Source organism: Pagrus major, chromosome 22 (genome assembly GCF_040436345.1).
Source record: "Pagrus major chromosome 22, Pma_NU_1.0".
Classification (NCBI taxonomy): domain Eukaryota; kingdom Metazoa; phylum Chordata; class Actinopteri; order Spariformes; family Sparidae; genus Pagrus; species Pagrus major.
This window is the reverse complement of record NC_133236.1, coordinates 12,129,524-12,148,353: the sequence shown is the minus strand read 5'-3', so window position 1 is coordinate 12,148,353 and position 18,830 is coordinate 12,129,524. Positions and strand designations below refer to the sequence as shown.

The 18,830-nt window shown below is 40.1% G+C and overlaps 1 protein-coding gene across 2 annotated transcripts in view; it reads left to right on the top strand.

Moving 5' to 3' along the window:
- LOC141017767 (exostosin-1) overlaps nt 1-15,880 on the top strand; it is a 275,169-nt gene extending 259,289 nt beyond the window's left edge. For both annotated transcript variants that reach the window (XM_073492502.1, XM_073492501.1), the window contains 3 exons: nt 7,607-7,767; nt 10,561-10,732; nt 15,695-15,880. In XM_073492502.1, the coding sequence (XP_073348603.1) occupies nt 7,607-7,767; nt 10,561-10,732; nt 15,695-15,880 (519 nt within the window). The remainder of the gene's footprint in view (nt 1-7,606; nt 7,768-10,560; nt 10,733-15,694) is intronic.
- The last annotated feature ends 2,950 nt before the right edge of the window (nt 15,881-18,830 follow it).

Genomic DNA, 18,830 nt, shown 5'->3' with positions numbered 1-18,830 from the left:
GAGAGAGGGGAAGCAAACAAGGGAAAGAAAAGGAAAGAAAGAATTGTGAGCAGGAGGAGGAAAAAGTGTAGTGGAAAAAGAAAGGTGAAAGAAAAAGGAATAGAGAAGCAGACAAAAGGACGGAAAGCAAAGGAAAATCAAGGCCGGAGAAATAAGGAAAGGAAAGTAGAAAAGTGCAGTGAGGAGAGTATAATGAAAAGCAAAGTGCTTTCACAGTCAGGAGTTTTACGAGAGCCATTACCTCTGTGTCCATATCATTACACTGTCAAAACACAGAGCGACTATTTGATTAAAGTCTCTTGTTACTTAAAAGAGAAGATGGGAATCACCGCAGCAGTTTGTTTCAATGACACTTGATTTAGGACAAAATAATGAGTTGTCTAAAGCTTGGTCAAGAGAGGAAATATTGTTTCTATGCCCCCTTTTTTAATCAAGACTTTGACAGGTTAGCAGAGGTAGTGGTGTTCCTCTTTAGGCTCTCTGAAACTACTGAAAAATTGTTCAGGCAAACATTACATTAATAATAGCCACCCCATGTTATGCCTGGATGCCGTTAATGTAACCTAGCAGCAGTAAAACAAGTCTTAAAACAGCTCTGATGCAGCTGTTAGAGATTAAACAGTTAACTGTGAGGCTGTAACATTAGATCACATGAATGCATCGTTAACTCAGAATCCCTTGTGTGTAGATACTATATGCAAATGAAATTAATTCCATAACGTTTATTTTACTGACCCTTTTATCCAAAGAGAATTACAATAAGAGCTGCACGGGAATGGCGGACCCCACCACCAACATTGAAAACAACTATATATTATATATTCTGTATTTACAGAACATAAACACATTGAATTTGCAGTTGCTGACCATAAAAAGTATCAGAAACTGTTTTTTTTTAATGGAAATTTTCAGGATCATAGCTTTAATGTTGTCCTCACATCCACAACAACCCATGATGACTTCTTGGCATGGTCGCTAGAGGTGCTTTAGCCCCAACATTTAGTTTTATTTTGAAAGAGAGACAACTTCTATTCCAGCTTAATCAATACTGAGGAAACGTTTTGCAACAACCCACCTACGCTTTGAGCATGATGGATTAAAACATAGACTTTAATGTTTTTCATAAGTTTCTGCTTTAGTTAAAGCAGTGACAAACCAGGCAGACAATTTAGGAAAATAGTTGAATTAGCATATAATATAGTTTCTGCCAAGTACTCTGTTAGAACTAACAGAATCTTGCTATAAATATATTGTGAAATTTAAACATAAATATAGTTTAATGCAGGTAATACTTCTTAATGTATTCTCTCTTACAGAACTACTACTATATATCAAGCCACTTGTCTTTGTTGGTTGTCCACATTCAAAACGAGTCTTTACCTTCCTAATATATGACACAAAGCATGTTGCTACACAAGTCGCTTGTGTTTACACTTTTCAGACGTTAAACCTTAGGCAGTGAAATGATCAGGAGCAGCTCATCTGTGATGCTAAGTGAGTGCTTCTGCTTTGAGAGTCATTACAAGCAGCAGCCTTGTTTCCCTTCAGCTTTTCAGCGAGTAAAATCCCCGATCCATAATGGATCGTGAGGCCCAATGAGCCCAGGAGAGCCAATATATCTTTAAACTCTGAGATGTTTTATTGATTGGAGCAAGTCAATGTTCACCTTCTCTACGCTGATGGGATCACAATTACTCTTTATGGCACTTCAATTTGTGGCACAGCAGTACGAGCGAGTTTAAACAACTGAACTTTTATGGGCACACGGCTTGTTTTATGAAACGAGAGGAACAAGAAGAAGATGTCAGAGAGAGGGAGGAATCGTAAAGAGTGAACCTTTGCTGTGCTCACTAACCCGTTGCTCTAATTGCCCTTTTAACATGGTGAGGGGATTTACTGAAAGGAGATGAAATATGTCAAGTGAGTGAAAATGTGCAAGAGAGAACATTAAACTTCTAATAGGACTTTTCATATTATGATACCTCCGTGGAAGAATGGCTCTGCCAATTTCATAATTACATTGTTTCAGCTCATTAAATATATGATTATTCCATGAAGAGAGATTAGAGAAGGGAATACGACTGAAAGAAAACCTGACAAAGCGCTTGTCTCTCATTGGGCGGCCAAGCATGCCGCTGCGTTATGCCCTTTGGAAGACATTTTCAATATGGTGGATGTGGAAATAGTTATTCAATGGCGATGGATTAATTTGTGATCCTGTTCTCATTTAAAGGCCTGGTCGAGGTTGTTGCAGGGTTTCAGCATGTTTCATCAGTACATAAGGTTGTAAGTTTGGATTTGTATAATCATAAATCATAGAAATGATAAATGTATCACTTCACTGGCCTTTTTAACCCATCTATGTTCTGACTCTTTTAGCCACAGTTCTTTGCTAAAACGGACACAAACTACACTCTCAGAAAATAAGATTTCCAAAAGGGTTCTTTCTGGATCTACCCAGAAGCATTTTATATATATTTTTAAAAGGGTTAGTAAAAAGGTTCTGTTTAAGACTCATTAAACAAAACCTCTCCTGGCTTTTTCTCAGCGAGTCTCACCTCATTATTGATCATTGTTCCAAGAAGTGTGAACGTTTTCTCAATATAAACATTGGGTTCTAAATGAAACCCTTCAAATATGAAAGGATTTTTGGAAGAAGCCCCCTCAGTGGGTTCTTGTTAGCACCCTTAGAAGGTGGAAAAGGTTCTGGATAGAACCTCCAGAGATGTTCCTGGGTGGAACCATTACATCCTAGAAAGGATCCCTGTGGAAGTACTTATAGGGGGTTCTGAGGGGAGCCTTCACAGATAGTTCTAGGTATAACCCTTTATGGTGGGTTCTACGGAGGACCCTCTGAAAGGGTTCTTGGTGGAACTTTTATAAAAGTCAAGTCATGTCAAGTATTTTTATATAGCACGTTTCATACAACAGGCAGAGACTCAATGTGTTTAAAAGTACAAATAAAAAGTAAACACCAGACATGAAAAAATCATTAAAATATAGTTAAATGCAGCAAAACATATAAGATAAAATGTTCTACCAGGAACCAAAAAGGGTTCTCCTATGGGGACAAAGAGAAGAACTCTATATGGTTCAAGTTCGGAGTTTTATTTCTAAGAGTGTAGAGACAATCTTGTGATGGAGTCAGACCAGCAGTGACCCGTCAACATGTTCTACATTATTATGTGAGCACTCACACACCTTCATTTTTATCTTAAAACACCTGTAAAGTTTCAAGACTGCATCTTGGCTGATATCGCTCTGACAAAAATCTGTCCACACACAGACAAATAAACACCTGGCAACAGTACTCAGAACTGCTTCTGAGGTGTCTCCAGGTCCACATTTTGCCATGATGACATGCACACGCACACACACACACACACACACACACACACACACACACACACACGTGAAAACATTACCAGCAGATGCTGTCACGGCTGATAACAGTTATTACAAAAACGGTCCTTTTGAAAAGAGAGGTGTTTTCTCCTCTTGGTCACCAGGATTAAAGTCAACTAGTTTTAGGAAATGAATGAAGTATTCCTGCATCTGTGGAATATTAAAAAAGAAAATGTTCAGGGAGCTGGAAGGTAAAAAGCTTTCGATTTACTGGTTGATTAACATTCTAGTCATCACCTATGCTCATGAACTTTGTGTAGTGACCAAAAGAATGAGATCACAGATACAGGACAAGCGGCTGAAATGAGTTTCCTCTGCAGGGTGGCTGGGCTTAGCCTCAGAGATAGTGTGAGGAGCTCAGAAATCAGAGTAGATCGGCTGCTTGAGGTGGTTAGGACGCCTTTCTTTGGTGGTTTTCAGGGCACTGGTAGAAGACATCGGTATAGACCCAACACACTGGAGAGATTATAAATCTCATGTGGCCTCAGGATACCACTGGAGGAGCTGGAAATATTTACTGGGGAGAGGGATGTATGGGATACCTTGGATGGATGAGGAATGTTCAGTAATAAATAGGGATAGGGTGTAATTCTGGGGGTTAGGGTATGGGGCGGTCTTGTGGTGAAACATTTCATGCCAACACTGTCATAGAAGTAGCCGTAAGAAATCAGTGAAAGAAACTCTAGAGAAAGTCGAAGCAGATGACTTTGAGAGGTTGGAAGTTTGTCAGGACAGAGTTTTCTGTATAAATGTTCGAGAACTCTTTAAGAACAGACCAGATGTAACCACACACCACAGAGAGCACCTGGTGAGAACAACTATAATTCAAAAGATGTGTCCAACTACAAGCCCGCAGCAGCCGCTTGTGGCCTCCGCGTGGACTTTGAATCGCAGCTGGTCGTCTCGGTTCACACTGTGACTGTTGGTAAAACTTCATCAAAGCCACAGCACTCCAGAACTGCTGGAGACGAGCTCAGTTTAAGACACATTTTCCTCACTTTCATCACCCTGAAATCAGATGGAAGTTGACAGTGAAAGCACCGCAGTGGCAATCGCTTCAAAGGGAGCAAAATAAAAAGAAAAGCAGATTGAAAAACACAACTTCTCACAAACACATTGGAGGAGACCACATGCGACGGGGGGAGAGGCGCTCTAAATGTGATGTAACTCCTTTTCATCTCGTAACGTTCAGACACGTTAAACCCAGACGTCAGGAGAGATTTGTGACAGATCCATTGCTGGATTGACCCCTCTGCTCCTCGGATCAATTTTGGCCTCGTAGGAACTATTAGTATGTATTACACACACACACACTCACACACAGATACACATGAATACACACATAGACTACGCACTTTCAGTCCCCCTTGAATTCCTCAGGCGTATCAAATGTCTTTTTTAAATCATAATTAAGACGGACAGATTATGAGCGCAAAGAATCTGGCTTCTGTCACTCTCTCTCACTTGTAACGCACACGCACACACACACACACACACACACACACACACACACACACACACACACGTCATTTCGCATTATAAAGAGCCTTTTAATCTCTGAAGGCAAAAAATATATTTGCATGATATCATTAATCCTTTGCACACAGCTGTGGAGACATCTGACACATCTGACACATAAACACATGTACGGACACACACTCGCGCACGCACACACACTCTTAACACATCCGTTCATCAGGGGCTACACTGAGAATGGCAGCTCCAACCTTTCTCTCGGCTTAGAGTCGACGCTTTACAGTAATTGCTCACGCGATTCATGACAGAAGCCGCGAGGTATCGCTAAAGAACATCCACTTTCGGTGCTCCCCTCCCCGCCTCCGTCTCTCCACCTCCACTATTCTGGTAATTAATTTTCTCCTCCCGGCTCCTGAGGTGGTGTGTGTGAATGTGTGTGTGTGTGTGTGTTACCAGGTATTTCATTATGTGCTGATCCCCGTATTCTCCGGTGTGTCTGCCTGCACGTCTCAGTGGTGTTTTCGAATTCAAAAGAGGATCTTTCCCAGGTAGCTCAAGCTCCTTCAAGGACACCAGATGCTCCAGACACCTCCACGTGAAATTTCTTCTTTACTGCAGAAGTAGGGGACCTGACAGGGAAGTGATGACTGTGCACCTCCAGGAGCCACCTCGGCATTTCGAGTCATACACTTAGGTAGCATTTAGATGCCTTCCAAGTTGTTAAGTTCTTCTACATAAGAATTTAAGAGTCGAAAGGTGTTTTCAGACTAAATGCAAAGGGAATTGTAAGCAGCCTGTTTGCCTATAAAGTCAATGAAAAGACATGAGTGGAAACAAATAGTCATGGATCTGCTCCAGGTGGTGCAAACTGAGACATTTCTATTAGAATCAGAAGGAGAAACAGGTTTATTTTCATGTAGGTTTTCACAAACTTCTTCTTTTTGATCACATAAATGAAGAGAAAAGAAAAAACAACTGTAAGTCCAGAATCATAGATGTATCTTTTTTTTACTTTATTTTATAGAGAACCCACCTCATCATATTTGTCTTGTTTATTTATCTTGTTTATATCTTATTTTCTCTGTTTTAACTCAGGCTGTCATGCTGTCAGATTTTCACTACATTATTATGGTGGCCAAAATAATTTACGATAACAACGAAATCTGAAACAAAAAAAAGGAAAAAAAAATATAATCTTGCATGTATGTCCTATAACTGATTTACGAACAGATTTACCAATGTAAATTTCTTCATATGTCTATGATAAATAAAGTGTCTCATGTCCTATATAGAATAGAAATGTACAATAACAAATATGTTAAATATGTCTGAGCTCTACCCTGTTTAAAATGAAGAGTTAATTTAAGATGTTTGAGATTTAGGAGAAAAAATGTGATTAAAGTAAAGCTTTCTGTCTATTTATGTGCACAAGAGGAAACAAGGAGATAGAAAAATGATGAAAACAGAAAGAAGTGGAGTTCCTGCTGTCTTTTGACACATCAGCTAACATCCACACACGCAGTGAATTCGCTGTTTGTGGTGAACAAACACAGACTACAGAAATACTCCAGTGTCAGATTGTTAGCATTCAGTCTGAATACACATTTCTTTCTTTTTAATGGCCAACATGGACCACATTATAACCCAACCTGATCCTGAACCACCCCAGCATATAAAACTTAATGTTTTTCTCATACAAGTGGTATATACTATTTGTATACAACGACTCTGTGTTAGACATCAGATAACATGTCTGATAGTCATCCACCAACCTTTACTACCTTTATTTAGACTCAAAGATCATAGAGGGCAGGCATTATTTATTATAATGTTGAGTAACAGTTTAAAAGGACATAAAAAATAATAAAAGATATTAAAGAAAAACATTAATTAAAACAAATATATTAATACAACTGATAGAAGATTAAAAACACTTTTATTAAAACAAGTACAAAAAGAAGCTGAGTGGTTTAGGATCATTTATTAAAATGCACCACATGGTATCAAAGTGTTCATTTTTAGTGTGCTTTGTAAAGAGTTAAAGGTTGTCGGGGTTAAAGAAAACTAAAAGCAGATCTTCTAAGTTTAGTACAAAGTTGATAAGGACCAGAGTTTAAGAGGGAGGTTTAATGGTAGAGGCGAGATTGTCTACATGATATTTAAACAACACCGAGGTATTTGTATTTGGTAACGCTCAACAAAGAAGCTACATGCTCTAGTTTAAAGAGGACACAACAAAACAAAAATTAAATCTCAGCTGGTTAATCCTGAGGAAATCGCTGGAAATTCCAGGTCACGCCCATTGAGAATCAGAGTGAGAATTAAAGCTCTGTAGTGATGTAGATATCTGAATGAGATTTAATATAAAGGAAAATGTTTCAGGTGGAAGAAAAACTGCTCACAAAGCCATTTGCAAACTGTTTGTGAGCTTGTGAAGAGGCAGAGAGGCTGTTGTTTTGACATTGGCCTTGCTGGCTCAGCAGGCTAAATGCCATTTTATAGCTATTCTGAATAAGTTGTTTATATCCTCGTCTACAAGCTGCTTAAATTCTGTGTGTTTCTGTGTGTTTACATCTCTTTGTGCTTTTCCTCTGTCGCCACCTTTCCCCTTCCTCTTCCTGTGTCTTCGCTTCGCTTATTTTCTCCATTTTCCTTTCTTTTTTTCCCATTGGCCTCCTCCTCTTTTCTCTTCTCTGACCTCTTTCTTTACTTTCTGCTCCCTCAGGTGGACTTTGCCTTTACTGTGTGGCAAAGCTTTCCAGAGCGTATCGTCGGTTATCCCGCAAGGAGCCACTACTGGGATAGTTCCAGATCCCGCTGGGGATACACCTCTAAATGGACCAATGACTACTCCATGGTCCTGACGGGGGCAGCTTTCTACCACAGGTACAGAAATTCTGAATTTCGGTCTCAGTTTGTCTCCATGTATTGTGTAAAAAATCATCTTTTGTTGTAAAAAATGAATAAATAAATAATGCAGCAGAATGTCAGCCAAACCATACTTCGAGAGGAGATGAACCTGGAAAAGTTACATAAGTTATTTAAACGAGCCCACACAGTTGACCTGTGGTGTTGCTGGCTGTAGCTCGTGTACTGCAGGTATGTTTGGATTCTGGAGGGTTTTTTTTATAAAAACAACAAATGTTCATATTACCTACAGCAGAAATGTGAGATTTTCTTTCCAATTGGCATACCTATACTAAATAAAATATGTGAAAGTTTAAAAAAATGCAACACATCCTCATCCTCAAACAGGCGTACCAGACTTTCATTGTACAGTTGCAGTTTTGTTGCACCAAAATTACTCGGTTAGGTTCAGGACAACATTTTGCTTTGGGTTGAAATTAGTACATAACTTATGTAACATAAATTATGTACATAACTTAAGCAACGGTATGTCTGGTACGTATGTGACTTAAGTTAACTACGTTGGTAAGTAACTCACTGTCAACATTTGGTTTCACATTGGACACAAACAGCAGTGGGTAAAAGGGTAAAAGTCCTGTGTTTGTTTGACCCACCCGTACGCCCCAACCTCTTTCCTCACCTGCCTTTTCCTTTGCTGCTGTAATAATGTCTACAGCCACTAGAGGTCTCTGTATAACATTAACGTAAATATGCAGCACATCCTCATACCTAAATGACTGAACAAGACGATTGTCAGAGTCTTCTTAAACGACATACAGTACATCAACATTCCCACAACAACATGGCTGCTACAGCACAACAGCACAACAGCCGTAACAGCGTCACACGTACCAGACCTTCATTGTACAGTCACAGTTTGGTCAGGTTTGGCAATAAACTATTACTTTAGTTTCATAAAGAAAACATTATGGTTTGGGCTGGAATCAATACGTTACTTCTGTAACTCCCATTACAGAAATACCTATGTTATCGAAGTAACCGACATTGCGTGATGTATGTGACATTAAGACTGAAGACATAAGACACTTTATTTGTCATTCCAGTAAGAAATTTTGCTTGGTAGCTCTCAGAGACCAGCAGCAATAGAAACCACAAGAAAAAATACAAGAAAAACAAGTAAATGTACAATTAAATAAGTATGAATAAAATGAGGTAGCATCCTCTTTACACAGTATGTATTATTCATCCAAGGTAAGGCACTTGGATGAGGCTGTAAACGGTGACAGTGTAAAAAAAAAAGTGATGCTGCACAACAGTTAAATATTAAAAAGCGTAGAAGTTCAGCTCGTCCGTATTGTAAACATGCACCGAGTGCTTGAACTAGTGGACTTAACACACATTAAAAAAAGAAACAAGCTGTTTGACTGGGAGCACTGGGCTGCTGCGTCTGCATGTGCCGCCATCTTTACTTCACATCTTTAGCAAGTAAAACTAACTCACCGTTGGTTTCACACTTGGCAGTAACAGCAGTCTCCTGAACTACTGTTCTTCTTTGACCCGTCAACCGTCCCCGACCTCCTCTCAATACGGAGTTGTCGCTCTTTATTCTGCTTTTCCTCGCTTCCTCCTCTACAGCTGCATTACCTACTAAAGCCACTAAAGGTCACCGCGGATAAAAAGCCCTCCAAGCCTGAAGTAGCAAGTTTATTTTTTAATATTAACATATAAACTTTGAAAGTTTCCGACTGCAGAATAGGTGCATGCAGGAGTTCAATGGAGGGGGAATCCAACTAACATTATTTTCTTATGTTATTATTTGAAAAATTTGACTCTTTTTAAGGCTGAAGTCAATATCATAAATATTATGGTCTACATAATAAAGCCTTTATAACTGCTGTTTCCACTAAATACCTTGATGCTTCTATGGAAGTATGTGTTTTAATGATGACCATTAGCTGGAAGTCTTTATTGTTTGTTTAGATAACTGGATACACCGTGAATGAAATGCTCTTTTATCACACTGATTTAAACGTCAGCTAATATTTGAACTCTCATTTCAAACAAGCATTTAGGGGAATATAAAACAGCATAAGTGATGTCAGGTTGCCTGGTGCAGTGGTTCTGCATCACCTGTCAGGCTGGTTTATTCGACTTTAACAGAAATATTTATTCCATCTCCACAAGATACAAACCACATTAAAAGTCATCTCTCAACAGTCACATTTTATTTTTTTAGCAAAGTAATAGAAAAGGAAATTGGATAATACGATCATTCTCCACCTCTCTGTTGTCTCATGAAATGATTGTCAGAAACACAAAGCCGGGACTGAGAGAAAAAAAAGAAACGGCAAACTGAAGTATTAAGCAGAGCGGTAAATTGAACGGAGGAGAGTGTTGCTCTCCGAGGGGATTTGAAGCATCCTGTCACGCAGATAAACAGCTCTCTCATTGTTCTATTGTCAGGACGCTCAATGCGACTCTTTAGTCCTTTTGTTATTTAAAATCTCAAATGCCAACACAAGGCGGCAAAGAGTCAGCAAGTGAGAAGGAAAGGTGGAAAGTGTGTGTGTGTGTGTGTGTGTGTGTGTGTGAGAGAGAGAGAGAGAGAGAGAGAGAGCTAGGGACAGCAGACCTTGGCAGGGAGGTAACAGAGTTGACAGTGATCTAGTGCTCCCATGCTGCTGAGAGAGCAACACAGCGACCGAACAGAACAGAACAGAACAGAACAGAACAGAACAAAAGTGCACATTTAATAAATTAATACACAATTAACCTCATTTGTCTTTCCTTCCTGTTGTGCGTGTATGTCAGATACTACCACTACCTGTTCACCCACTACGTCCCGGCCAGCCTGCTGAACACGGTGGACCGCATGGCTAATTGTGAAGACATCCTGATGAACTTCCTGGTGTCGGCCGTCACCAAGCAGCCGCCGATCAAAGTCACACAGAAGAAGCAGTACAAAGAAACCATGATGAGCCAGGTAGAGCTTTATCCATAGCTTTACACTCACAGACACACTCATCCAAAATGCAAATTATTTTGGGGAATAATAATAATTTTATGTTGCTCGCACCATTTTAGTGATCAGGCCCTGATAAATGCAAGTTTACCTACTGCCGTTATACAAATAATGGAAGTTGGTTCATTGAGATAAACAAAAGATGGTGCTAATATTCCGGTCTTCAGGTCACTGCTCACAGATCTGTTGCCTTTTCTCGTCTTTTCTGTGGAAACCTAAGTCAAATTCTTCATGGATGTAATGATGCATTCATTGAATGTTTCCATTGCCTTTAATTACATTTTGATTTTATCACTACACCAACTTTTCCACCTCAACAAGCATAAAAACTTCTTATTACAATGTGAAGAGGTGTTTTTTGTTTTTTTTTTTCTTTTCAGGTTGTCACACGGTGGTACTTAAGACTAGTGATTGCAGCAACAGCACAGTGCAGCACAAGGACAAATATTTAAAATCAAAATGAGTTGGAATGAGATGATCCATCATTAATTTTAAGAGCTAACCAGAGAATCTGTTTAATTAAAAATCTGGAGAACATGAAGTCCTCAGATCCTCTTATTCTGTGAGTTTGTCATGATTGTCATATTTTCACCAGCCAGTGTTCTGCCTGCAGGATGTTAGTGCTGCGAGACTGCTGGTAGTATGGAAAAGTACATTTATATGAACACAATAGACTATTTACAGATGATCATTTAGGAAATGATCCTGCAACAATGGACGGGTATACAACCTTTAAAACAATCTTAAATATTTGGTGTCATCCCATCCTGTTTTCAGAGCAGTCTGACAGTCCAACAGAATAATAAATCCTTGTCACACTATTTCAGTTTAATGTAATTGTTACTATCAAAAATAAGTCCTTTCCAAGGAGGGTCATGTAAGACTTGAAATAATGAATTAATAAATTATAATAAATAATCCACCAAAAGCAAATCATGTTGTCCACGAGGTGATCACAGAAATGAAAATAAAAATCAAATAATGTGTCCACGCAATGATATAGGTAGTAAAAAAAAAAAACCTTTTGGGTTTCTCAACAAAATTAAACATTGTACAGAAAGGGTAACGCCAACTCCAAAGCAAAGATGCATCTTGGGTAATGTACTGTAGGCGACAGCTTTTGAAAGCAGTCCACTGGTCGATCGGGGGATCCATCTGCATCTTCATGAGCCTGTAACCAAGTCTAGAAGGGCCTGATGATGTTAAAGTTCTATGAAACGTTTAAAAGGCTAACACAAGTCTTCTCAGTGGGCCACTTAAAGATTATTCGTTATATTTATTGGAAGTTTTGTGTTGTTCCTCTCAGTAGTCGAACATCCAAAGCTTCCTGAAAGCCGCTGGAAGACTCCATGATGCCGTCGTCTCCTGCTGCTTTCTGTCCTCACCTGGTTATTTGAGATGGATGGCCGAGGGGGGTGGGGTGAGCCCCCGGGCGGCTGCTGGTAGATGAGTCTGAGAGGGGGCAGCTGAGGGCAAGGTGGAGGGCAGCGGCCCCCTTTGATAAGCTGTGGCACGGGGGCGGAGAGTTGGAGCAGATCCATCCTGTGCGCTGCAGGAGGGCGGCAGCGGAGTTGCTGAGGGTCGGGTGGAGTAATGAAAGTACAACAAAAAGGAGTCAGAGAAACAGTACAGCTCTTAAAATATAGAAATGAGTAAGTGAATGATCGAAAAGAATTCAAAACTGTTTACTGAAAGATTCCTGTATCCATTTTAGCTTGAAGCAAAGCAACAAATCAGTGGTGAGAGAGGTGGAGGCAGGAAAAGAGAGACCCTCAGAAAGAAAGAAAGAAAGAAAGAAAGAAAGAAAGAAAGAAAGAAAGAAAGAAAGAAAGAAAGGAAGGAAGGATAGAGTAAATCTAGGTCTGCCGTGCTGCCTTCACAATTAAGACATTAATCACTGAGTCCATACTGCCGAGTCATCGTCCTGCCTGTGGTCAGGCCATCAATCAGCACCTGACGTCGGCCTGGCCACACGAAGCACATACACACTTTCACACACACACACACAACATACAGGGTTCTCCCAAGGAAGGTCAGAGCCGTACAGGCTGAAGCTTCTCTGCTGCTGATGATTCAACACGAGGACGAGAATCTCTTTTCATTTTCTTGTCTGTTTATTAAAAGACAGTCAGAGGACTTTTCTCCCTAAAGCACCTGTCCTTAAAACCACCGTCAGGCTCTCTTAATGGTACCCAGTGGAGTTTTTGACCACTAGTAGTGCTGTGGAGCAGAGTTTTGATAAAAGAGTCTCCATTTTGCTTGCGCAAGAGGACTCAGGTGGCATGAAACAAAGCATATCATCAGAATAACTGCTGCTACCTGTAGCTGCCATTAGCTAGTTAGTTCAGTTAGCCGTGCATCTAGCAGTCCAAACTGGGAGCTCGGATCAATGCGGATGTGCACAGGAGCTTTGGACTGGTGTGGGCTGAGCCTAGCTGGTTAGCGTGCTGACTTCAGTAGATATCTCTGCAGCACAATTCATAGATGTAATATTGTCAAAACTGTTATTTCTTCACACTAAAATTCTTACATATTGCACCTTTAAGTAAACGTACTACGTTCCATTCCAGCGATGCCAAGAGCTTCCTGTTTCTGCAAAGGAAGACGACATTAGGAACTACAGTTTGTCTGGACAATGAGCTGCAACCGAAAGCAAGACTCTAACACAAGTACACAACTGAAGATCAGCTGCAACATTTTTTGCTCTGTAAAACTCCCAGGTAATGTGAATCCCGGCTGTACAGTCAGAGCAAGTTCATTTGGACCAATACACTGACTGACCGACACAGTGAATTACACAACCTGCTACCTGGAGCCAGAAAATGTCGAGGCAGGCTGTACTTCCTAACAATATGTGAAAGACACTTCATTTGAAGTTTTCTACTTTCTGACTTTCTGTGCTGCTCTCTGGAGTGTCAGCGGGAGATTCCCACAGAGTGAAGCAGCTGGTCAGGTCGACCGGCTCTGTCAGTATGATGAACCTTGATTCTCTGGAGGAGCAACCGGTGAAAACAAATATTGGAAGTTGCAGTATGTAAGAAACACCTCCTGCCATGTCATGACAAGCTGTCCATGAGAAGGAGCAGCTTCATCAGCATGGAGCCTCGCCTGCAACCCCGAACCGTCATAACTGCAGTCACATGGGACATCTAGGAAGTTAAAAAATCCCGGTCTTTGCATGTCTACAAGAAGGGGACATCGTCAGAGCACATGATATGAGCGAATAAGTCAGCATGCCGCTATTTTTTGTGTGTGTGTGTGTGTGTGTTCTTTCTAGAGAGACAAATGCAGCATCTGTCAGTCACACAATACCTTTGAGTATCTAGGAATCTGACCTTGTAGCTACAGAGACACGAACCTATAAAAACCAGCCACAGAGAAGAAATGAAAGCCAGGTTGAGATGAATCATAGCACTGCTGGATACTGTGTGCGATACGTGAAAGTCCAAAGTGAAAACCTCAGAACAAACTTTAATTTAACGACAGAAGCAACATCATCAACAAAAACGTCAGAAGGCCCAAAGTTACCAAGTGAGAAAGTACGGACAGCAAGTGATTCTACGATTATCAGTAACACCTACACATCCTGCTCCTCTTGGTCTTTTTTGTTGCACCATTGACCAATAAATAGCAAGTCATGTTGACAGTGCTAATCTTTGAAGAGCCGGGAAGTTACAAGTTGAGGAAGCTTTTGTAGATTATTAGCTTTGTTGCAACATCTATTATTATTTATTTATTTACTCTGTTGGGAGTGTAAAATGCTGTAAAAAAAAAAAAAAAAAAGAAGAAGTGTATGAAGACAGTTATGAGACATTGGTCAATCACACAAAAACTGAACTTTTATTTTCAACTTTTTGTTGTTTTGCTCACCAGGGGACACTTAGCAAGCAGTTAGCAAGTTTGTTAGCACTGACAGCCTCTTTTTTCCCTTTCAGTTAAACTTCCCAAGGGGGATTTAACCGGCCGGTACAAACAAAATAGATCCTCTGGTAGCATGTCAGGACATAAGCTAGCTTATTAGCTTTGACGCTTTGTCACAACACGGTGGTCCGACCTGTCTGGCGTTTCTGCTGAGCTTATTTAATGTACTGTGTTGCTTTGCTTGCATCTTTCTTATCTACACAACAGCAACATTTCACACTAACTACTAACTGCTAGTTCATATAGTTTTTTTAAATTGTATAGAAGGTCACATAATTTAAATAATGGATTGGATCTTTTTGGCACTTTGGGAGGTGTGTCATCTTCAATATGGGAGTCATTGATATCACCACCTGCATTCACTCAGTCAACACTGGGTGACACCCCTCACCGAGTTTATAAAATGTTTACTTGATCTTTGTCCACCATTTTTACCCTGATGAATACCTTCAAGGTTGAAACCGGTCTATGTTTTATTGTTCTGTTATGTTTTGAATAAATGCTTTTTAATCTTATTCAAGCATTTTTGTTCCTGCTGGACACTTGAGCTCCTGAAGTTTGTTTTACCTTCTCATGTGTCATGTGTTTTTCCTGAGTTTGATAATTTAAAGACAGTCCTCGAACACACCACCACCTCTTTTTCAAACATTGTGATTGGTTCTATAGTCACAACATCACCAAGCTTCCACAACCAAAGATTTCATGTGAAAAATATTTTTCCTGAGCCACTTTCTATCGTGACCAAGCCTTTTATGTGTGTTTAGTTATGATTTAGTTCCTGTAATCTGTTTTTCAGCTGATTGGTTTTACATAATAGATCGTGACATAGTCAGTAAAATAACATTAAAATGATTCCTTCCCGTTTTTGCTGGTATTTTTTGCACAGTCAGGATTATTATCAGCATTCATCCCTTGTTACATTACCCACTGCTACAGAGCTCTGTTGATTGATTCCTCTGTTGTTCTAATGCATTTATCCACTCCCTTTCTCTGTTTTCAAAGGGCTCCAAGGCATCTCGCTGGGCCGACCCAGACCACTTCGCCCAGCGACAGACCTGCATGAATGCCTTCAGTCATTGGCTGGGTTTCATGCCCCTGGTGCACTCCCAGATGAGGCTGGACCCTGTATTGTTCAGGGACCAGGTTTCCATCCTGAGGAAGAAATACAGGGACATTGAGAAGTTGTGAATGCACGAGGATACACACCAAATCATTAACAGAGAGACAAAGACACAGAGGCTGGCTGTGTGAGTGTGTGTTCTTTTGTTTCCTATCCAAGAGGCCGTGACGAGAACACACACACAAAATGTGAACATTTATGAGGCTATAAAAGAAAACACACACATGCACTGGACATAAAAATGATGAACACTGAGGTACGCATCAGACATTAAACTGTGTATTTCTATGGTGAAAAAAACACTGATACTGTATGCGTGGTTGATAACAGCGAGTGTCTGTTCATACCGCCATCTGTGACAATACACATAAAAATGAATGCATGGATACACGTGCAACAAAGACCTGGACACAGTAAAGACGGTCCTGACCACAGACGTACAGTATGTGTTGCATGGTTTGAACAAGACAACTGTACAAGGACCTGAAAAACATCATGTGTCTGAATCAAAAGAAGAGTTTATTGTTAAAGTTGGACTGTTATCAGTAAAGAGAACAATGTAGGACAAAAGTCCGAAGAGATTTATGGACAATAGCTTGTATTCATACATAAAGTTCAAGGACACACTCTCTGGGGTAATGTGTACAGTTAAGACATAATATGAACAAAAGGGACAAACTGTAGCTTCTTGGTCAGGCTACATGACAGCTGCTACTCCAAAACACCCAGAGACAATGGCTATATGCCTCTTGTATACTATTGTAGATTTTCAGCAGCAGTTGATGTCTATATGAAAAAAACAGAAAATAAAATAAAGAGATGTTATAAGTCAAGAGACCGAGTCTCAACACCATTTCTTGCCTCCTTTCTCAGTCTTCCTTACGTCTCCAGTTCTGTGAATCATTTCTTTGCCAAAGTATATTTTTCCTGGTTTTTGTTTTGGTGTTCATGATTAAACAAGCATTTTTGTCTCTGACTCTTCTGCCCTCACGATGCGTGTAGGTGTTCACTAAAACACATTTCCAATAAAGAGTGAAGATGGGAGCTAGCCTTTGATGCGAAAGACATTGTGAAAACAGTGTGGGACAACAAATTCAGTGATTAATAATCAGAGAACAATTTGCCATAAACAAGAGTTAGAACGAACACATTGGTAGCGTATTAGTATAGTAAGAAGGAAAAAAAGAAAGAAGAAGAAGAAAGTAAAGGCTGCCAAATGAGTTAATAAATCAGGTATCATCAGTGAAAGATCAACTTTATTTACGCAGAAGAGGTTCAACACTCATCACTCTATAAATATACACAGGCTCGCCAAGAGTAAAACAACAAAGAAAACACAACAGTTATACACATTAACAGGTGGACGGTTGTCTTAGCAACGTATTAGCTTAAGACAGCAAGTATAATGGCTCAAGCGGTTAGCAGGGAAAAATCGCAGAAAAACTAATGGACAAGAGGCTAGCTGACTAAGCTAGCTAACGTTACAGCTCAGCCGAGAAGGACATCATTAATGTATACGTCACGTGCGGTGACACAGTCGGTATTAAGAAAATAGTTCTGACGTTAAACTGCTCACATCAAGGTCTTAAATAACCAGGTCATGATTTCTGGAAAGAGTTTTTTGAATGTAGTTTTTGGGCTTTTGGCGCCACAAGTCAAGTGCAATCTGTTTACTGTCTTTAGTGACTTTATTGACTTGAAAAAATATCTTTTAAATTGACAAACATCATATGTGTAGTTCATGGCACAAAAATGTATTGGTCTCTCCCCGGTGACTATTTATTCTCCAAAATAAGGTCCCATGAGGTCCACCAGAAGGGACGTGACTTCTGCACTAGTAGCACAATAGTGGTTGCTGTAGTAACACTGTCACTCAGATTGCAGACAGTGTACAGTTATCAACATCAGTTGTACTTTTAAATTCGTCTTAGGAAGTAAGTCTAGATTCTTGTGGATTTTTTCAAGCTGATGTCAAAAGTTTGGGATTTAACCTGCTGCTCACCAGTGTTTTGTGCCAACATTCAACCAGTGGGAGTCTGTAGTGCATCGACAAGGTTGTGATCCCTCACTGGCTTCCCACACAGAACGTACAGCCGAGCTGAAACGCTGCTGCAGGGACTTGGACATCTCTGCAGTGATGGGTGAGTAGGTTTTTATTTTTCTGTACACAAGATGTTTGGTTCAGCTTTCCTTCAACCTTTTTAGTTTCGCTAATGTGCTCATGACGAGAACATATAGCAGGAATCACGTCATGAAGGACACGTGTTACTTGTGTCATATGTAGGTGTGATTTATCTTGTATCTCGGCGATGAACAAGTCTTAACTTGTGCTGCGCTTTGCTTTACACTGGTGTGAAAACAGCCTTAGAAATCAACAGTAGTGTACTAGGCAGTATATTTCAACCTTCTGTTGTCCAGTTTTATTTTCGACATCTTGTGACAATAAAACCAGCTGTACTGAGAAGATGAGAATAATATTTCGACTAATGCTGTTTCAAACTAAGCTGACACTGAACAAAACAATCTCATGCTTCTACGTGGCTCCAAAGGTGATATACCGTCATATTTAATGTATACATGTGGTCAGACTGCATCAATGTTTAAGAAAAATTGCTTGTAGTTCAACTAAGTTTACTCTGATAAATAAATACAAGAGAAACGAATGCATCCATGTCAGATAGCAATGAGTATATGCTGTATATTAAATATACGCACAGCCACAGCCCTGTCGTGTACAGTATGAAGGTTTGTTCCCATGACCATAAAGGAGCCAATCAACCACCTCTCCATGACACTCCCTCACCCCCTCTGTCACTCTTTATTTGTCCTCCCCTTCATCTATCTTTCATTGATTTTCCTCCTCTCACCTTTCTCCTCCTCCTCGTCTCAGAGACAATCATAATAATCACCCGATCTCACTTTCTAGTTTACACCAGACCTTCATCTCACCCCTTCTTTTCTTCCCTCCCGTGTTCCCTCTCTCACAACCAATAACCAGGATCTCTTCATCATCTGAGG